This window comes from Macaca nemestrina, chromosome 6 (assembly GCF_043159975.1).
Source record: "Macaca nemestrina isolate mMacNem1 chromosome 6, mMacNem.hap1, whole genome shotgun sequence".
Lineage (NCBI taxonomy): Eukaryota > Metazoa > Chordata > Mammalia > Primates > Cercopithecidae > Macaca > Macaca nemestrina.
In genome coordinates, this window is record NC_092130.1 from 108,039,889 (window position 1) to 108,060,537 (window position 20,649).

Sequence of the window (20,649 nt, forward strand, 5' to 3'; positions counted from 1 at the left end):
ATTCTGGGGCTGGGTCCTCAGTTATTTTTGGCAAAGATGGGTGGTATGCAAAAGGGACTTCCTTTTTTTTTTTCAGCACAGAGCCACAGAATGCTGAGCAGTCAACAGCATTTCTTGTTCCAAGATCACCCTTCTGAGTACCTCTCTGGCTGCCAAATTGCCAGGGCCTTCATAGTTTGATTCCATTTCTCAGCTCCAAGCGTTGGGTAAACCCACCAAGCTGGGATTGCACCAGTCCTGTGATGGCGTTTGACGTCAGCTGCTTCTTTTGGGTGGTGCTGTTTTCTGCCGGCTGTAAAGTCATCACCTCCTTGGATCAGATGTGCATTGAGGTGAGTCCAAACTGTTTGTCTTCATGCAGATTAAACTGAAAATTTTGAGAGTTAGCATGCAGTTCAATCTGAACCTTGGCATCCCAATATCCAGGGTCTTTAAAAAGGAAATGAGGTATATATATAATTTTTTCATTATTGTGAGAAAGGTGCCAAAGAACTCAGCCAGGGGATCATCTGGTGGCATCTTAATAGGAAGCAATGAGAATTTTTCTCCTCTTCAAACAATTCCACCCAAATAATCCCAAGTGAGTCATAAGATATTAATAGGGTCTCTGTGCACAAAGCAGACCCTAAACCTGCCTCAGCCTTGGGGAGTTGTTGGTTTAACATCCCCACGCTCACATGGCCACTATCCCAATGAGTCCTTTGGTCTCCTGGCTCTCAGGGTGAGAATTAGTAAAGACAGGCCTGTGCCAGGTTTTTGAGCATTGAAAAGATCACTCTGAATGAGTCTGGCTTTCTCCTCGACTTGGACAGCCCTCCATCTGTTTTACTAACCCACAGGAGGAAAATCTGAGAATAGAGCCAAATTGCACCTTCTGTTTTGGACCACAGCAATATTTATCAACCTGTGGGAAGTTCTTGGAGGGGGTGGTGAGAGAGAAAGGAGAAGGACCTCCGTCTCTTGCCATCCTCTGAGATTCTTCAAACTTCCTCCTGCTTTCTCTGACCCCACAAGTGTCCAATACCACATGGTCTGTCAGACAAGGGCTACATACAGGAGGGACCGTGAGTCTTGGTGGCTTGGTGAGCTGCTGGTCTGGGTTGAGGTTAAAAGAAGAGTAAGAGCCATGGTCGGGCGTGGTGGCTCAGCCCTGTAATCCCAGCACTTTGGGAGTCCGAGTGGGGTGGATCACGAGGTCAAGAGATCAAGACCATCCTGGCTAACACGGTGAAACTCCGTCTCTACTAAAAACACAAAAAATTAGCCGGGCGTGGTGGCGGGCGCCTGTGGCTCGCAGTGAGCTGAGATCGCGCCACAGCACTCCAGCTTGGGCGACAGAGCGAGACTCTGTCTAAAAAAATAGAAGAAGAAGAAGAACAAGAGAGCCAGGAGTAGCCAGATGTGGAGGTGCCCTGGGGAAGGACTAGAAGGAGGTCAGAGGATCAGAAGAGCAGAGCAAAGCCAGCGCTGGGGTAAGGCTCAGAGCTGGGTGAGCAGAGCCTTGTTAGTCTGGCATTAGGATGGAATTAGCAGCAGGCCAAGAGGAGGCATCATGCCCACGAGAAACGAAGGCTGGGAAGGTGCATGTTGGTTAGATCGGGCTGTCATAACAAATGCCACAGACTGGGCAGGGTGTGGTGGCTCACGCCTATAATCCCAGCACTCTGGGAGGCCAAGGTTGGTGGATGCCTTGAAACTGGGAGTTCAAGACCAGCCTGGGCAACATGGCAAAACCCCACTGTACCAAAAATACAAATATTAGCTGGGCGTAGTGGCAGATGCCTGTAATCCCAACTACTTGGGAGGCTGAGGCAGGAGAATCACTCAAACCCGGGAGGCAGAGGTTGCAGTGAGCCGTGATTGTGCCACTGCACTCCAGCCTGAGTCACAGAGCAAGACTCTGTCTCAAAACAAACAAATACACCAAAAAACAAAAACAAACCAAAAAACCCGAATACCATAGACTGAGTGACTTAAACAGGAGAAATTGATTATCTCACAGTTCTGGAGGCTGGAATTTCAAGATCAAGGTGTTGGCGGAGTTTGCTTCTTCTGCACCCTTGCTCCCTGGGATGCAGATGGCCATCTCCTCTCTTTGTCCTCTCATGGCCTTTCCTGTGTGCATGAGTGTCCCTGGTATCTTTTTGTTTGTCCAAATTTCCTCATCTTTTAAGGTCTCCAGTCAGATTGGATCAGGGCCCACCTACATGACCTCAGCTTCCCTTAATGACCTCTTTAAAGGCCATGTCTCTAAATACAGTCACATTCTGAGGTCCTGGAGGTTAGGATTTCAACATGAATTTGGTGGTGGGGGAGAGAAAATCCAGCTCATAACAGATGGGGAAGAGTAAGACGTTTCTATCAGCCCCAGAAGGCTGTGCCCTCATCTTTCAGGTTGGAAGGTCTGTAATTGCCGACGAGTTCTTCCTGCCCACTACACAGACAAAATCAATCCACTGAGACTATGGCACTGAAGTAAAGAAAGTTTAATTGATGCGAGACTGGCCACGCCAGGTGGGAGACAGAGCTATTACTCAAATCAATCACTCCAAAGTTTTGGAGATTAGGAGTTTCAAGGATAGTTTGGTGGGCAGGGCACACAGGAATGGCAAATGTTGACTGGTTGGGGAAGAAGTCATAAGGTTTTGGAAAACGGTCCTCAGTTCTGAGTCCACCTCTGGGTGAGGCCACAGGATGGGTTGGGTCAGAAGTCTGGGTGGGGTTAGTCTGAAAGATATCTCAAAAAAAGTCTTAGATTCTATAATAGTGATGTTATCTATAGGAGTAATTGGGGAAGTCACAAATCTCGTGATCTTTGGCCACACGACTCCTGCACAGTAAGGAGTAACTATGCCAACGCCTTAGGCAAATTCAAGCCCCTCTAAAAATCCTAACCTTTCTTTAGCTTTAAAAATGTGCTTTTGTTTTAGGAAGGGTTATTATCATCCTTGCTTTAAGGTTAAACTATAAACTAAATTTGTCCCAAATTCAGCTTGTTCTATACCCAGGAATGACCAAGGAGAAATTGGAGGTTAGAAGAAAGATGGAGTCACCTATGTCATATTTCTCCTGCTGTCATAATTTTGCAAAGGTGGTTTCAGGTCAATGTCATACAGACCTTTGGGAGGCATGACAAGTGGGTAGGAATGAGGACACCATCCCCTCAGTGATCAGGAACACAGGTTATCACTTCCAGGCAACAGCCTCCGATAGAATAACATCACCATTTATTTTCAGCTCATTGGGAAGCAGGCTCTTTTAAATGCCCCACTCTTATATACCTATACGTTTAACTCTGAAATCCTTGCATCAGGGGGAGGCCCCCGAGTCCTTTGGCTTCCTGTTCTGGGGCCTTCAGTGCTATTCATGTCTCAGGAGTGGTGCTCAGGGTTCTAGGGCCTGCAAGCCGCAGCGAAGGCTTTCCTTTTTGGATAAGCCAGATGAAACTGAAACCTTCCAATACAACAACCTTCCTGCAGCCCTCCCTCTGAAAGAAGTCTGATTTTAAACGACCTTGTGAACTATTCAGTTAGGATCAGATCTGTATTTTCTTTTGTTTCATCTATCATGTGTGAGTTCTCAAGAACAAGACTCTAAGGCTGTTTAGGAAGCTCTTGCTACTGTGTGGATACCAAGGAGGGAGCTGGGGGATGCAAAGACACATGGAACTTATTCCTGAGAGTCCGGAACTTTCCAGGCTGCTGGCAAGGGATAAAAGGAGGGCTGGCTAAAAGAATAAACTCTTGCCTTTGACTTAAGGGTTTGGCCCTTTTTCAAACGTAAATTACCCCGAACTTTACTCACCCTTCCCAGCTGCTTTTGTTTCCTCTTTTCTTCTTCCCCCTTCAGGTCATGCATTGTTAACCACACAGCGTCTGCATGTTCTTGTGACCACCATTACCCTATTAAGCCTGTGAACAAAAGTTCTCTGAAGAGGAATCTGAGGAACGAGACTGTATTCCAATGAACAGTTCGAAAAGTGGAGAGACACGGCCTTTGACACGTAGCTTTTGTATGGTGCATTCCATAGAACAAATGAGGAACTTGGCTTCCATAGAGAGAAACTTGCCACTCAGGTTCCCAGTCAGATTCATTTATGCAGCGGAAGGATTCAAATTTGCTTAGTTCTGATCTGTTGGTGCAGCTCGGTCCTGACTGGTTAATAAAGCTGAGCCCTGATTGGTTGGTTCAGATGAGATCTGAATGTTCCAAAATTAAACAGAGATGGAAATTTTCAGAAATCCAGAGTACATGTGTGACCTCTAGGCAGCAAGTGGCTTCTTGGCTCTATTTAAAATTTAGGCCCAGTTCGCCACTTGGGATCTGATATAGTTTGGATCTGTGTCCCTGCCCAGATCTCATGTTGAACTGTAATCCCCAGTGGTGGAGGTAGGGCCTGGTGGGAGGCGTGTGGGGGCAGCTCCGTCACAGCTTGGTGCTTTCTTGGTGGTAATGAGTTCTCCTGAGATATGGTCATTGAAAAGAGTGACACCTCCCCTGTCATTCTCTTTCTCCTGCTTTCACCATGCAGCGTGCCTGCTCCGCCTCCGCCTTCTGCTCTGATTGTGTCTCAAATCCTCCCCAGAAGCCAAGCAGATACCAGCACCGTGCTTCCTGTAGAGCCTGCAGACAATGAGCCAATTTAGACCTGTTTTCTTTATAAATTACGCAGTACCAGGTATTTTTTTCTTCCTTTTTTAAATTTTTATTTTTTCATTTTTTATTTTTTTTATTTTTTTAGACGGAGTCTTACTCTGTCGCCCAGGCTGGAGTGCAGTGGCCCGATCTCGGCTCACTGCAAGCTCCGCCTCCCGGGTTCATGCCATTCTCCTGCCTCAGCCTCTCAAGCAGCTGGAACTGCAGGCACCCACCACCACGCTGGGCTAATTTTTTGTAGTTTTAGTAGAGACGGGGTTTCACTGTGTCAGCCAGGGTGGTCTCGATTTCCTGACCTCGTGATCTGCCTGCCTTGGCCTCCCAAAGTGCTGGGATTACAGGCGTGAGCCACAGCTCCCAGCCAATGCTGGGTATTTCTTTATAACAATGCAAGAAAGGCCTAACAAAGGGTTCAGTTGGAAGGATTGGCTGGCTCTTTCAGTTCACACTTGTTTATAAGCCCTAGCCTAAAACTAGTTTTTGTCTGGCTTTGTTTTGAGCTTAATAAACTTTTTGTTGAAGTAAAACATACATATAGAAAAGTTCACAAGTCATAGGTGTGCAGTTAAACGAGTTTTCACCACGTGAGCACATCCATGTAACTAGCACACAGATCAAGATGTAGAACATTCTCAGCACCTCAGAAGCCCTCCTCATCTCATGCCTGCTCCCTGGCACTAACCCCTGAAACCATCCGGTATTCTAGTTTACATCACCAGGAACTGGTTTTGCCTGGTCTTAAACTTTATGTGCATGGGACCATACAGTGTGTACTCTTTTGTGTCTGCCTTTTTTTTGCTCAACATTAAATTTGTGAGACTTATTGGTGTGTGCAGCAATCATTTGTTCATTTTTATTGCTTAATGTTACTCTGTTGTATTAGTGAGCCACCATTTATTTATCCATTCTGCTGTTAATGGACATTTGCATTGATTCCAATTTTTTGGCTATTATGAATGATGCTGCTTTGGACATTCTTGTCTATGTCTTTAGTAAACAGATGTACAAATGTTTATTAGGTGTATACCTAGGATCATTTGATCATGGGTAAACATTATGTTCAAACTTTAATAGATATTGCCAGTTTTGCAAAGTGTTACTATCAGTTTATACTCTGTGGCAATGTGCATAAGTTCTAACTGCTCCACAGCCTCACTAAAATTTTGTATTGTTTGTTTTTAAAATGTTAGCAATGCTGATGGGTGGGTATTGGTACTTCACTAGGAGTTAATTTTTATTTTCCTGGTGAAAAATTAAATTGTTCAATTAATCAGTCATTTGCATATTCTTTTTTATGTGTGTGAAATGCCTGTTGAAGTGTTTTGCCCATTTTCACATGGGTTGCCTCTTTTTTATTCATTTGTAGGAGTTCTTTATGTAATGTAGATATAAGTCCTCCATCAGATTGCAAATACCTTCTCCCACTCTGTGGCTTGCCTTTCCACTCTCCTAATGGTATCATTTGCTGAACCAAAGCTTTTTTTTTTTTTTTTTGAGATGGAGTCTCACTCTGTCGCCCAGGCTGGAGTGCAATGGCACAATCTCAGCTCACTGCAAGCTCCGCCTCCCAGGGTCACGCCATTCTCCTGCCTCAGCCTCCCGAGTAGCTGGGACTTCAGGCACCCTCCACCATGCCTGGCTAATTTTTTGTATTTTTAGTAGAGATGGGGTTTCACTATGTTAGCCAGGATGATCTCAATCTCCTGACCTCCTGATCCGCCTGCCTCGACCTCTCAAAGAGCTGGGATTACAGGTATGAGCCACTGCACCCAGCCCCAAAGTTCTTATTTTTAATATACCTCGACTTATTATTTTTCCTGTATTTTCAGTACATTTCTGTCCTGTTTAAGAAATCTTTGCCTACCTTAAGACTGTGATATTATCCCATGTTTCTTCTAGAAGCTTTATTGTTTTGTATTTATTTTCTATTTCTAGGTTTCACATTTAGATCTATCAAAATTGTTTTTGTTTTTTGCATACAAGTAGGAGTCAAGATTAATTTTTAAAAAAAACTTTTTGTTTGGAAAAATATCCAAACCTACCTACAAGTTCTAAGACTATTACAATGAACACCTATAGTCTACATAGATTATTCCATTGTCAAATGCTACATGTTTTCTCTCTCTGTCTCTCTCTCTGAATGTTTGTGTCCCTGTATATGTGTGACTTAAACAAAAATATTAGGACCCATATCAAGTCTTTGGAAGCTGATAACTATGCAAAGAGCAGCTAGAATTCAGTGTTCTGTGATTTGGATTGTGGTATCATTTTAGATGCACTCTTGAAATATTTACTTGAGAATGCGGGCATGCCTCCCCTTTTCAAGTGAGCTCAGCTTGGCCATCCTTTTCCCTCAAAACTGTGATAGACGTGAGCCCTTCAGTCCCTAGGTGTGGGATGGGGACTGTTTTGCAGAGCTCTTTTTTGAAAGGAACTCCAAGTTCATAGACACAAGGGGTTCCCAATAGCTTTCGATAGTGATGTGAGGTTGTGATGATCCAGTTAAACACTAACTTCTTGTTTAGTGCTGGCACACATTATCGCATTAATCCTCACAGTAAACTTGCAAGGTGAAGTTCCTAACCTCAATCTACAGTTGAGGAAAAGGGAGGCTCAGATAACACAGCTTGGTGGTTGAGAGCTAGGATTTGAACCCAAGCAGTCTGACTTTACAAACAGGAAATAAAGTGTATGCAACTGGAATGCCCTTTGCCTGGAGGAATGAGATTGACAACGAAGTTATAGGGATGTGCTCTCTAGGGAGTGTTTGTTTTGTTTTCAGAAGGTAATTGTTGCTCTGGGATTTGACTCAGTCAATTGCTCTGTCTTGGATGGAGGCATGATTAATGAGGAAGGGTTAGAGGTCAATGTCCCAGACTTCTCATGCATGGGAGGCTGGCTGCTGTGTGTGTCAAGTGCAGATGAGAAATTCGAAAAGGTGAGAATAAACACTTGAGTGAAATTCAAAGAGTTCCAAATTAGAAAATGTTTCAACACTTGCAAGGAAAGAAAATACAGCGGGATGAGACGGAGTTAGATATACAGCAGAAGGGAGGAAAATAAGAGCCTGATTGAAAAAATGCAAATGAATACCTAGCGGGAAAAGGGATTGCAAATACTGATGTAGCTCTGGGAGCACAGCTCTGAGACAGAGCTCGAGACAAAGCAGATGACACAGGTCCCAGTGCACAGTGGGTCCCAAGCGAATGCCCCTTGACTTAGAATAGTGATGGACATGAGGCAATTGTCATGAATACCACGTGGCCTTGCCAGAGCTCTGCTCACTGTGTGAATTCACATCAAGAAGTCCCTTCTGCAGTGGAGCCAGCAGAAGCAGAGAGGTGAGAAAGGGACTTTGGAAATTGACCACATTTCTAGACTTCTCTAGGAAGAAAAGGCTGGATTTATAGGAAATGGTCATGTGGAGATCAGAGAAACTGCAATGGTAGTGGGTGTCTGCCCAGAAAAAGTAACAGAAGCACATGGTCCTGGCGGTGGCCATGCTGTCTGCTGGGGCCCAGTGTTCCTTCTCTGCATCTTGTCCTTTGACTCTCTGTTGCATTACCATTCTACTGTTCTGGGACCCTGGCTATCAGAACTCATGCTCAAAAAGTTTCATTTGAACATTGATAGGGAGAATGACACACCCTTACTAATGCAATATTTCTACCAAAAATGTACAACCAGGGTCAAATCATGAGGAACATACAAACCTATAACTGGGACATTCTGTAAAATATGAGCCTGCATTCTTCAAAAGGCATTCATGTCATGAAAGACAAAGGCTGAGGAACTGTCTCAGATTAAAGGAGTCTAAGGAGATACAACAACTAAATGCAATGTGTGATCCTGGATTGGAAAAACAAATATTACTGTAAAGAATAATAATGGGACAATTGTCAAAATTTGGATATAGACAATACGTTGGATAATAACATTGTATCAATGTTAAATATCCTGAATTTCATAATGGCACTGTAGTCATATAATATCCTTGATTTTAGGATATATAAACCTTGGTGTTTAGGGTTTAAGGGTCATGATAGCAGTAGTGTACTCTCAATCAAAAAGAATGTGAATAATAGTGTGTGTGTGTGTATGCATGTGTGTGTACTTTCTGTCTTACAATAGTCTGAAAACAATCTAATGCTTCCTAGATAATTCCAGAGCATGTGGTGCTTTGGTGCCTCTATCATCGTGGCCATTTGGATGATACAATTGTGATTATAAAAGCTATAAGGGAAGGGCTACGTGTATGCTGAGCCCTAGACATTCTCTAAAATGTGTTTGGTTTCTAAATTCTCGTATCAGTTGTATTTCTTGTCACTTGCCTCTTTCTCCTAAAAATCAAAGGCACAGGATCTATTGCCATTTCCACCTAATCAGAGATGATTCAATATTATGGCACAGGCTCATGGTGGCCTTCTTGATCCTCTTGGTAGCGTCGTCCACTCATTATCAGTTTTTCACTGGATTGAAACCAAGCTGCTTCATTTACCTGCTTTCTATTTTCAAGGAGCTCACTCAGGCCACTGGTTTAGTAGAACTCCTCCTGGATTCTCAATCTTCTGCATCACATTAGTGCAGTAAAGTGCTTAGTAAAGCACACAAAAGGCTGAGGCACAGAATAATTTAGGTATCATGGGCACTTACATATTCAGGAGAAGGAGGGAAATGACAGCATTGAGCCTTTTGCTGTAGGGCCAGAATAGAGTGAGACAAACTGAGGAAGTCCCTTTTCTCCAACCGTATGTGACATGAGTTATGCCAAAGGAGACCAGAAAAGAAAAATGTCTCCTCTAAGCTGATCAGCACCTTTGCAACTATTGGGGCAGCAGCTGCACATGCATATTCTCTCTGGGTCGTCCATATTCATGGGCACCGAGGATAGGTCTGGCAACACGTGGTTTTTTTCCCCACCAGTCAGCTAAATCTAAGTTTTAAATGCAAAGTGTGCATTTCAAGGACATTATGTGGATTTGTGGCAGTGCCTGGAGGACTTTCGGTCTATAAAACGAAGAATAAATTACAAGGACATATAAATAAAGCATTTTCATCAGTGACAGTCATAATGTTGTCACAATATCGAAGACAACTGGTGACTTTCTGTGATGAGCATGTTCTGTGGCTACAAAAAAGTGCATCACTAAACAGAAATTGGAATGAAAGAAAATGAGGTTATAATGGTGACATCTCAAGAGCCTCCTGCTTCAGAGCAAAGCAGGATGTGTGCAGTTCTGTTTCCCACTAAGCAGATCTGTTTGTAACTCAGCATGAGAAAAGCCACTGATCTGGAGTCCGTACCAGAGTAGATCTTTTCCAGGCCAGGGAAGTCTCAGTGGGGCTTCTAGTGAGCCACTATGTGTCAGGGAAAGGCAGGGGCTGGAAGGTTGGATTAACTCACCTGGAGCCTGAGATGATCTGAGAGCTGGCCCAAGGTCCTGGGATGTCCTTGTTCTTGTGCCCCCAAGGTCACTGTCTTAGTCGGTTTCCTGCTGCTATCACAGAATGGCACAGCCTGGGTAATTTGTATAGAAAAGTAATTTATTTCTCATAGCTGGGAGCTGGGAAGCCCAAGATCCTGGCTCTGGTATCTGGTGAGGGCCTTCGTGCTGCATGATTCTATGGAGGAAGGTGAAAGCAAGCATGTGGACAGAGCAAATGGAGGCCTAACTTACCCCCCCACCTCCTTTTTTTTTGAGACGAAGTCTCACTTTGCAGCCAGGCTGGAGTGCAGTGGCGCGATCTTGGCTCACTGCAACCTCCAACTCCCTGGTTCAAGTGATTTTCCTGCCTCAGCCTCCCGAGTAACTGGGATTACAGGCATGCGCCACCATGCCCAGCTAATTTTTGTGTTTTTGGTAGAGACGGGTTTCAGCATGTTGGCCAGGATGGTCTCGAACTCCTGACCTTGTGATCTGCCCGCCTTGGCCTCCCAATAACTTACTCCCTTTATCAGGAGTCCAGTCCCGTGATAACTAACCCACTCTGCAATAATAGCATTAATTCATTCATGAGTGTGGAAACTTCATGATCCAATCACCTCCCAAAGGCCTCACCTCTTAGTATTACAATGGCAATTGAGTTTTTGACACATGAACTTTGAAGGACATATTCAAAGCATAACAGGAACTTTCCCTAGAGATCATTTATATCTTTCCAAGGATACTCCACAGGCAAAATATACTCCATCAGACTTTCATACCTGCCCTGTCAGACCTTTCTATTTGCCCTACTACCCTTCGTCTTAAAGCATTAGCCAGATAAATAATGACCCCACAGTTCTACAGGCTTCTAAACAACCACTTCCCATTTTTTACCTACTTAGTTCAACACATAACTTGTGTTAGGACATGATTGGCAGGCTTCAGAATCCATGACTACCCTGGGGCACAGGATGAGGAACAACCTCATGTGTAGGAACTTATGTATAGGGTCGTGCCCAAAAGCCTACCGTCTGGTATCAGCAGCCTACAAATCCAGAGATCTAAAATTAATTCATATTTCAAGATTGCAAGGCCTCAGGTCTATGCCACCCTGCTAGTTTTTTTAAGCATTGAGTTAAGAAAACATGTTAAGCATATACAAAAATAGTAACAAAGAACCTAAAAATGCAACAATCATAAGCATTTGGCCTACTCACTTCATCTCTACATTCCTCTCATCCTTTTTTGCCAGAGTATTGTAAAGCCAATTCCAACATCATGCCGTTTTACTCCTAAATATTTAAATATGCATCTCAAAAGACTAAGAACATTTATTTTACATAACCACAAGTCCACTGTCATTAACAAAATCCAGAATTCCTTAATATCATTGAATTCTGTCCTCATTCAAAGTTCCCTAACAGTCTATAAAATGCCTTTTTGAACTGCTTTATTTGGATCAGGTTCTAAATGAGGGCTACTCTATTATTTGATGGTTATGTCTCTTAAGTAAATTTTATATCTCTGTGTCTTTTAACAAGCACTATCTCCTCTCTCATTCTCTCTCTCTCTCTCTCTCTCTCTCTCTCACACACACACACACACACACACACACAGAGAGAGAGAGAGAGAGAGAGAAAACAAAGTCAGTTGTTCTATAGAATGTCCCACTTAAACCCAACATATCACTTTGAGATGTGAAGTTAAACCTAAAATCTTAATGAGTTTCAAGTTTAATTTTTTTCTTGGCAAGAATACTTCATAGACAATGCTGCGTACCTCACATTGTCTCACATCCGAAAGTATGTAATGTTTGATTGTCTCATTTTGGTGATACTTATCTAAGGTTGATTTGTTTGTTTCAAACTGAAATTAAACATTTCCATTCAACCAAATCAAAACTGTAAAACAAAGTGCATTCAGAGAAGTCTCACATCTATCCCTGCTCTTCTGTCTGGTCTCTTCCCTCTTCTTAAAGGCAATCAGTCGTTGGGTTTTTTTGCATGGTTTGTTTTAACAAATATCAGAAAATTCACACATACCTTTCTTACACAAAAGGCATACTCTGTACATTATACTACATACTGTATACTATATACACTATATATATTGTTCTGCAGTTTGCTTTTTTCACCTTGAAATATAGCCTGGGTATCACTCCATATCAATATATGGAGTTTTGTTTTTTTTTTCAGTTTTAAAGGATTCCATTTTGTGAATGTACCATGTTTTGTTCAAGTAGTCCTATATTGATGAACAGTCTGGTTATTGTCAATCTCGCTATTACAAAACAATTACTACAGTTAATAATGTGCATTCATCATCTTGTTTTTGGCAAGTGTATATTTGGTAAAGATTACTAGAAGTACGATTGCTGCTCGGAAGGTAAAACATATATAATTTTGCTAGATAGTCAATCAAATTATTAAGTCGAATATTAATTTACTTTGTTTCTCCAATCAGAAAGAAGCCAACAAAACATATAACTGTGAAAATTTAGGTCTCAGTGAAATCCCTGACACTCTACCAAACACAACAGAATTTTTGGAATTCAGCTTTAATTTTTTGCCTACAATTCACAATGGAACCTTCAGCAGACTCATGAATCTTACCTTTTTGGATTTAACTAGGTATGTATCTAAGTTGTATGTGTGCTTTTGATATTTTACCTAAGTTAAAGTACACTATGTGCTCAATTTATTTGCAGGACCTTTTTTGGAGGCCCAGGGACAATCTGCTTATACTACATGTTTATACCTCCCTATGAAATACTTCTGTGTGGGTGAAATGTAATTTAAATAAACATCAACCAATGGAGAGGAAAGTGGATTGCTCTCAAACTAGTTGCAACAACAGTACTGTTTGAGCAGTTCTAAAGAATACTGATAGCAAAAATGAAAATAATCTTATATTAAATCAGATGCCAAACTATGCTGAATTTTGGCATAGTTTATTTTTGGGTAATGACATTTAAGAAAAATTTCTAGGAGAAAAGCACACCATCTACTTCCCCCCTGCCCCAAGAAATTGGAAAATGAGTTCCATTATTTTGTTATAGTGGTGGAATTGGGATTCCACATGCTGAGCCAGTGTTTGAGAACCAGTAGACAGAAGTATTACAAGAAAATAAGGGAAGAAAATGAAAGGACTGTACTCTGTGTGTGTGTGTGTGTGTGTGTGTGTGTGTGTGTGTGTGTGTAAGAAAGAGGGGACAGGCTCTGTGTGGACCTTCAGTCTGCACCCCTTGTGGCAGTTCTGCTTCTTCTATTTTGTCCTTCAACTTCAGCTTCTGTGGACAGAATGTCCACATCCATAGTACCGCTTCATCTTTAAAACCAGCACTGTGAGGTTCCATGGTGCATATTATCATCCAACTTATGGTTAGAGGAGGAGACCATCTGTGTGTGTGTGTGTGTGTGTGTAATCCAGTATTTTTAGGTGCAATACCAGGATGGTTTTCTCAGATGAAAATACAGAGGTTGAGAAAAGTTGTAACTTGCCCGGGATGACACAGATTTTTGTGTGTGTATATATATATATATATACACGTATTTATAGTATATATTATCTATTATGCATTCTACATGACATATTTTGTATTACTTAAAACAGTAAATAATAGTTTGATTTTTGCCCACAATCAAATGATGTGTGGTTCATTAGAATACAGGCACAAACCTCTGAGGGTTCAATCTAAGGGGTGAGATACCCGGAAAAAAATCTAGATTGGAGTGTTCAGAAGTGAGGCTACTCATTAATTCCTTCAATAGGCCATCTGTTGATACTGAAGAAAGTTCTTATGTTTGATTTTGAATGATACAAAAGATGACTTTGTTAATGTGTGTCACTGTATAGGTTTTTATTTTTCCTTTTTGCAAATGAATTATTGTTAAATACAATTATCTTTTCAAGGTGCCAGATTAATTGGATACATGAAGACACTTTTCAAAGCCATCATCAATTGAACACACTTGTGTTAACTGGAAATCCCTTGATATTCATGGCAGAAACATCGCTTAATGGGCCCAAGTCACTGAAGCATCTTTTCTTAATCCAAACGGGAATATCCAATCTCGAGTTTATTCCAGTGCACAATCTGGAAAACTTGGAAAGCTTGTATCTTGGAAGCAACCATATTTCCTCCATTAAGTTCCCCAAAGACTTCCCAGCACGGAATCTGAAAGTACTGGATTTTCAGAATAATGCTATACACTACCTCTCTAGAGAAGACATGAGGTCTCTGGAGCAGGCCACCAACTTAAGCCTGAACTTCAATGGCAATGATGTTAAAGGTATTGAGCTTGGGGCTTTTGGTTCAATAGTCTTCCAAAGTTTGAACTTTGGAGGGACTCTAAATTTGTCTGTTATATTCAATGGTCTGCAGAACTCTACTACTCAGTCTCTCTGGCTAGGAACATTTGAGGACATTGATGACGAAGACATTAGTTCAGCCATGCTCAAGGGACTCTGTGAAATGTCTGTTGAGAGCCTCAACCTGCAGAAACACCACTTCTCTGACTTCTCATCCACCACATTTCAGTGCTTCACCCAAATCCAGGAATTGGATCTGACAGCAACTCACTTGGCAGGGTTACCCTCTGGGATTAAGGGTCTGAACTTGCTCAAGAAATTAGTTCTTAGTGTAAATCATTTTGACCAATTGTGTCAAATCAGTGCTGCCAATTTCCCCTCCCTTACACACCTCTACGTCAGAGGCAACGTGAAGAAACTTCACCTTGGTGTTGGCTGTTTGGAGAAACTAGGAAACCTTCAGACACTTGATTTAAGCCATAATGACATAGAGGCTTCTGACTGCTGCAATCTGCAACTCAGAAACCTGTCCCACTTGCAAACCTTAAACCTGAGCCACAATGAGCTTCTTGGTCTCCAGAGTCAGGCATTCAAAGAATGTCCTCGGCTAGAACTCCTGGATTTGGCGTTTACCCGCTTACACATTAATGCTCCACAAAGTCCCTTCCAAAACCTCCATTTCCTGCAGGTTCTGAATCTCACTTACTGCTTCCTTGATACCAGCAATCAGCATCTTCTAGCAGGCCTACCAGATCTCCGGCATCTCAACTTGAAAGGCAATCACTTTCAAGATGGGACTATCATGAAGACCAACCTACTTCAGACCGTGGGCAGCTTGGAGATTCTGATTTTATCCTCCTGTGGTCTCCTCTCTATAGACCAGCAAGCATTCCACGGCTTGGGAAAAATGAGCCATGTAGACTTAAGCCACAACAGCCTGACATGTGACAGCATTGCTTCTGTTAGTCATTTTAAGGGAATTTACCTCAATCTGGCCGCCAACAGCATTAACATCATCCCACCCCATCTCCTCCCCATCTTGTCCCAGCAGAGCACCATTAATTTCAGTCACAATCCCCTGGACTGCACTTGCTCGAATATTCATTTCTTAACATGGTACAAAGAAAACCTGCACAAACTTGAAGGCTCGGAGGAGACCACGTGTGCAAACCCGCCGTCTCTAAGGGGAGTTAAGCTATCCGATGTCAAGCTGTCCTGTGGGATTACAGCCATAGGCGTTTTCTTTCTCACAGTATTTTTATTATTGTTCACCATTCTGCTCTTTTTTGCAGTTAAAAACCTTCTCAGGTGTAAATACCGACACATTTAGTGCTGAAGGTTTCCAGAGAAAGCAAATAAATGTGCTTAGCAAAATTGCTGTAAGCGAAGGAACTGTCATCTGCTGGTGACCAGACCAGAATTTTCAGATTGGTCCTGGAGCTGGGCAGGGACTCACTGTGCTTTTCTGAGCTTCTTACTCCTGTGAGTTCCAGAGCTAAATAACCTTCTAGGCAAGTACACCGAACCGACTCAGGCCAGAGGGCCAGATGCTGCTGTGAGAGGCACAGAACCCTTTCCGCATGTGGAAGAGTGGGAGGAAGCAGCGGGAGGGGCTGGGCAAGGACTGCCAGCTCCAGAGTCACCCACAGGGAGGCCGTTCCCCTTCTACTCACCGACATCCCTCCCAGCACCCCACACCCCTCCCCTGAAAGGAGATCATCAGCCCCCACAATTTGGCAGAACTGAAGCCAGCCCGCTACCCACCCCAGCCACAGCATTGTGCTTGGGTCTGGGTTCTCAGTCATGTAGCCATTTGGGAAACTTAGTTGGGGACAAAGTCTCAATGCTTATTTTAAATGAAAAAAGAAAAGCATAATGAATTTAACAGAAAAGGCTGAGAAATGAAACTTGGTATCAAATAGACTCCATTAATCTTCTTAATCCTTAAGGTCTCTGTAATGCCCCTAGGGTGTGAATGGCTATAAAGAAAAGAACCCATCCCCAAGCTTTAGAATTTCTTCCATGTTTGTCTCACTCAGTTCAGAAACCAGGCAGGCTCTCTCTGCCTATCTGGTGTTCTGGCTCTTACGTTACAGATCCTAACTTGCAGGTGGGCTGTGATCCAAAATGCTCTTCTCATCTGGTTCTTAGAAGCCTCTTTCCCAGAAGATCTGTGAAATAAATAGTGGTTTGGTTCTCAGACTAGCCCTTAAAAGCCTATTTGTTTTGGAGAGCATTTGAAATAGCATATTTACATGAAAATGAGGAAGAAGACAGCCCTGCATGCTAGCTGTTGGGAACACAGTAAAGCTGGATGAGTGAGAAGTGGTTTCTGTTGAGGCTGGGGATGTCAGTAAAGGTCATATCAGCAATGGACAGCGGCCTGGACCACTGAATGCAGATAGACAAAGAGCAATGTCATGACTTAGACCTAAAGGGCCATACTCACGCAGGCCTCTATCTTCTGAAGTTGATTGCCAGACAAGCTGGGCGGGAGCTCCTGGACTCAAGTGGTGCGTTAACAAGGCCTGGATTCTGTTCCATAACCAGTTTTAGGGTAGAGATAGAGATGGTAACTTGTAGTTATAAAATTCTGGTAGGCTAACAAAGTAAAAATGTATCAAACCAATCAGAATATATTAGCCCTTAAGTTGAGGGCATACTAGTGGGACATCATAACAGAGTGGAAACTTGGGGGTCATCCTTTTTGTCTTTTCACCCCCAGGAAAAGCAGGAAAGGCAGGGAATAGCAGTGGGTGAACCTCTTCCCGGCTCAGGGATTTCAGGCCTTCACACTTGCTCTTTCCTTTGCCTGGAAGACGCTGCCATTGACCTCCAAATGGCTTGTTTCTTCATCTCCTTGAGATTTTAGTGCTAATATTTTCTCCTCTCAGGGAGTTCTTCTCTGACCTAGCTAATCCAAAGTAACCTCTATGCCTCACCTGGTTTTATTATCTTTATAATGCTTATCCGTATTTGGAATTATCTTCTTCATTTGTTTTAATTAGTCTGTCCTGTCTTGTTTCTCCCAAATACAAGCTCTATGAGAGGGTCTTTGCCCAAGGATACCCTAGAACATGCCGGGGACATAGTAATGAGTCTTTCTCTCTCTCTCTCTCTCTCTCTCTCTCTCTCTCTCTCTCTCTCTCTCTCTCTATATATATATATATATATATATATATATATATATATATCACTCTAACCTCCGCCTCCCAGGTTCCAGCGATTCTCCTGCCTTAGCCTCCCGAGTAGCTGGAATTACAGGCGCCCACCACCACACCTGGCTAATTTTTGTATTTTTAGTAGAGATGGGGTTTCACCATGTTGGTCAGGCTAGTCTTAAACTCCTGACCTCAAGTGATCTGCCCGCCTTGGCCTCCCAAAGCGCTGGGATTACAGGTGTGAGCCATCGTGCCCAGCCAAGACTCAATATGTTTTTAATATATGCTGATCCCTGAGCCTTTATTAGCTCCTAGTTCTGTCACCATGCCCATGCCGCTGACTTTTAGCTCCTGACCTCGCCACAGTTTCCTGGGCCTCCCACATGTTTTTCACTGGCATCTCAAAGGGAAGTTTTTACAAAATGGATTCCCAGGCCTCACCACCAGATTCTGAGATGCTGTTGGACTAAGTTTGGCTCTGGGTTCCCAGTCAAATGATTCCATGTAAAATGTGGAAGGTCCACACTCTAAGAATCCAGTCTTAGATAGCACCAACCCATTGAGTCCCTGCATATTCTGTCATAGGTAAGCCCTTTCTTGCCTTAGGGATTTAAGCTGCAGATGGGAAATACTAATTGCTGATTTACCAACCCATAGACATACTGTCCTCCATAATATTTAATATGTAACTTGGAAAAATGAAACCATTCTGTAGAAAATCTCTGATGTGAATTGCATCACACTAACAGTGAAGGGGCCCAAGCCTTAGCAAAGCATAATTGCCCATCCTGCTTTCCCTTCTCAGGCCCGCTCCCTTCCATGCGATGCAGCTTGCTGCTCCATAACTGATCTAAGGCTTTGTGACAGCTGCTCTGTTTTAAGCAACAGTAAATTCACCCCCACAAAGTCAGAAAGGGAGCTTTTTGATGGCTGCTGTCAATTTTATTGCTTTATCCTGTTTACTAGGATAGAATCTGTAACACGGTGTGTTTATTGGTTTTATGTATTGCATGTTGTTGCTGCTCTGACAAGCTACTCCTATAAAAATGTGTTATTATTGCATGATGTAGCTCAGTGAGCTGACCCTGCATTTCAAAGGGTACTGAAGCAAATAGCATCGAAGTCCATAAAAGCTGACTGGCCTACATCATAAAGGTCTCTCTGTGTGAGCTGCAACTCCTACAATCCAGGAGAGAATTACACCTTTCCCTGTGCCAGCAGCCACTGCTTAGTACAGCACAGCCCTTGAACACAGGCATTATCTGTAAAATTCCAAGACAGAAAACTGTCATACCATTCTTATTTGTCCAACTCTCCAATCAGGGTTGTTTGCAATTTTGATGTTTATAAAAGTATGAAACAAATGGCTCTGTATGTTTTCCTATATTAGTATAGTGTGCAAGACGGGTAGCTGACATTGGCCCTGAATGCTGAATAGAAGCTTGAATTATAGCAAGAGGGATGTGATTGTTTCTTAGCAAGTCATGACTGGGGGGTCCCAAGTGTTGGGCTGGAGCTGATTGCCTGACATGCTGAGTATGAAGGTGTAACATGGTGGGAGTTAGCTTGAAGGCTGTGGAGGAATGAATGAGCCCAGTGGGCTTTTCTAGTTTAACACCAGAATAATCGGGGGACTTCTTTACAAAACAGATTCCTGTGCTTCATCCCTAGATACTGGGATTCTGTTAGACTGGGATTGGTCTTGGACTCTTGGCCATGTAAAATCCTTCCCTTATCTTAATGTTATCAACCAATAGCACAAGTATATGTTAGGCCCCATGAGTCAAATGAGCTGGAGAATTGCTCCTTATCCCATAAGAGGAAATTTCTTAACAAAATGGGGAAAAAGCGCTAAGGAACCCTCAAATCCAAGGGTGAAACGTCCTGGTCCGGCAGCTTGTTAGTCCCTTCTGCCGTCACCACCATACTCTAAGACCCTGCTCCTAACGCCACCCTGCTCTCCCACCCACTCCCACCCATTCTACTTTATCCTAGCTATTGACAATTTGAAATCATTTGTTGAATACTGTGGAACTTGATAAAGGTAAGAATTAATCTACATATTCTGTTTAAAAGCTGTTATTGCTCATGAACTATTAAGCAGTGAAGTTCATTGAACACCATCCTCCAATCCTCCCCATCTTTTGTTAATGTTCTAGCACTTGGCTGGATCCTGCAAAGGTAAGCAGAGGACAAGTCGCCACCAGAACATCCATTCCATCTCCTCCTCCGCCCTCCAAGGTGATTAATGGGCTTTCTAAATAAATTGGGTCTCCCTTTTTCTCTTTCTCTCTTCCTTGGAGGGAACCTAAATGTGCAACAATAGATAAATGATTACGGATATTAGATGATCTGAATAAATGAGGAGATACTCCATGCTCTTAGTTGGAACATCTTAACATTAAAAACATGTTCATTCTATTAGCAGCCAGAGAAATACAAGTTAAAATGAGATAAATGTTTATATCTATTGGACTGGCAAAGAGAAAGCCAGATGATAGTCTAGTTGGGGCTGTGGAGTTTTAGAAACTACATGCCCTGATTATGGGGATGTAGACTGGTACAGCCATTCTAGGACCATCTGGCAACAATTAATCAAATTAAATGTATTACCCACAAACTGCTCTGGGGTTTTTTCTCAAGAAAGCATCATATGTCCACAAAGATATTCATTGCAGCATTATTTGTGGAGGGGAAAGTTCACAGCAATTTGAGTGTTCTGCACTAAGAAGTAGGTGAGTAAAATGGGGAAGATGCTCAAGACAGGGAGCACTAGACAGTAGTTAGAAGCAGTGTATTAGATGTAGCCATAGCAATGTAGTTGAATCATAAACATATAGATTATGATATAGATTTTTTTTTTTTTTTTGAGACAGAGTCTCACTCTGTCATCAGGCTGGAGTTCAGTGGCACCATCTTGGCTCACTGCAACCTCTGCCTCCCAGGTTCAAGTGATTCTCCTGCCTCAGCCTCCCGAGTAGCTGGGACTATAGGCGTACACCACCATGCCCAGTTTAATTTTTGTATTTTTAGTAGAGACAGGGTTTCACCATGTTGGCCAGGATGGTCTTGATCTCTTGACCTTGTAATACCTG

At 42.7% G+C, this 20,649-nt stretch overlaps 1 protein-coding gene across 1 annotated transcript; it reads left to right on the top strand.

Annotated features, from left to right (window-relative positions):
* LOC105475211 (CD180 molecule) lies at positions 1-17,527 on the top strand. The gene is made up of 3 exons (XM_011730293.3): positions 1-332; positions 12,546-12,712; positions 13,995-17,527. The coding sequence occupies exons 1-3, from the start codon at positions 243-245 to the stop codon at positions 15,721-15,723; spliced, it is 1,986 nt and encodes a 661-aa protein (XP_011728595.1). The 5' UTR covers positions 1-242; the 3' UTR covers positions 15,724-17,527.
* The last annotated feature ends 3,122 nt before the right edge of the window (positions 17,528-20,649 follow it).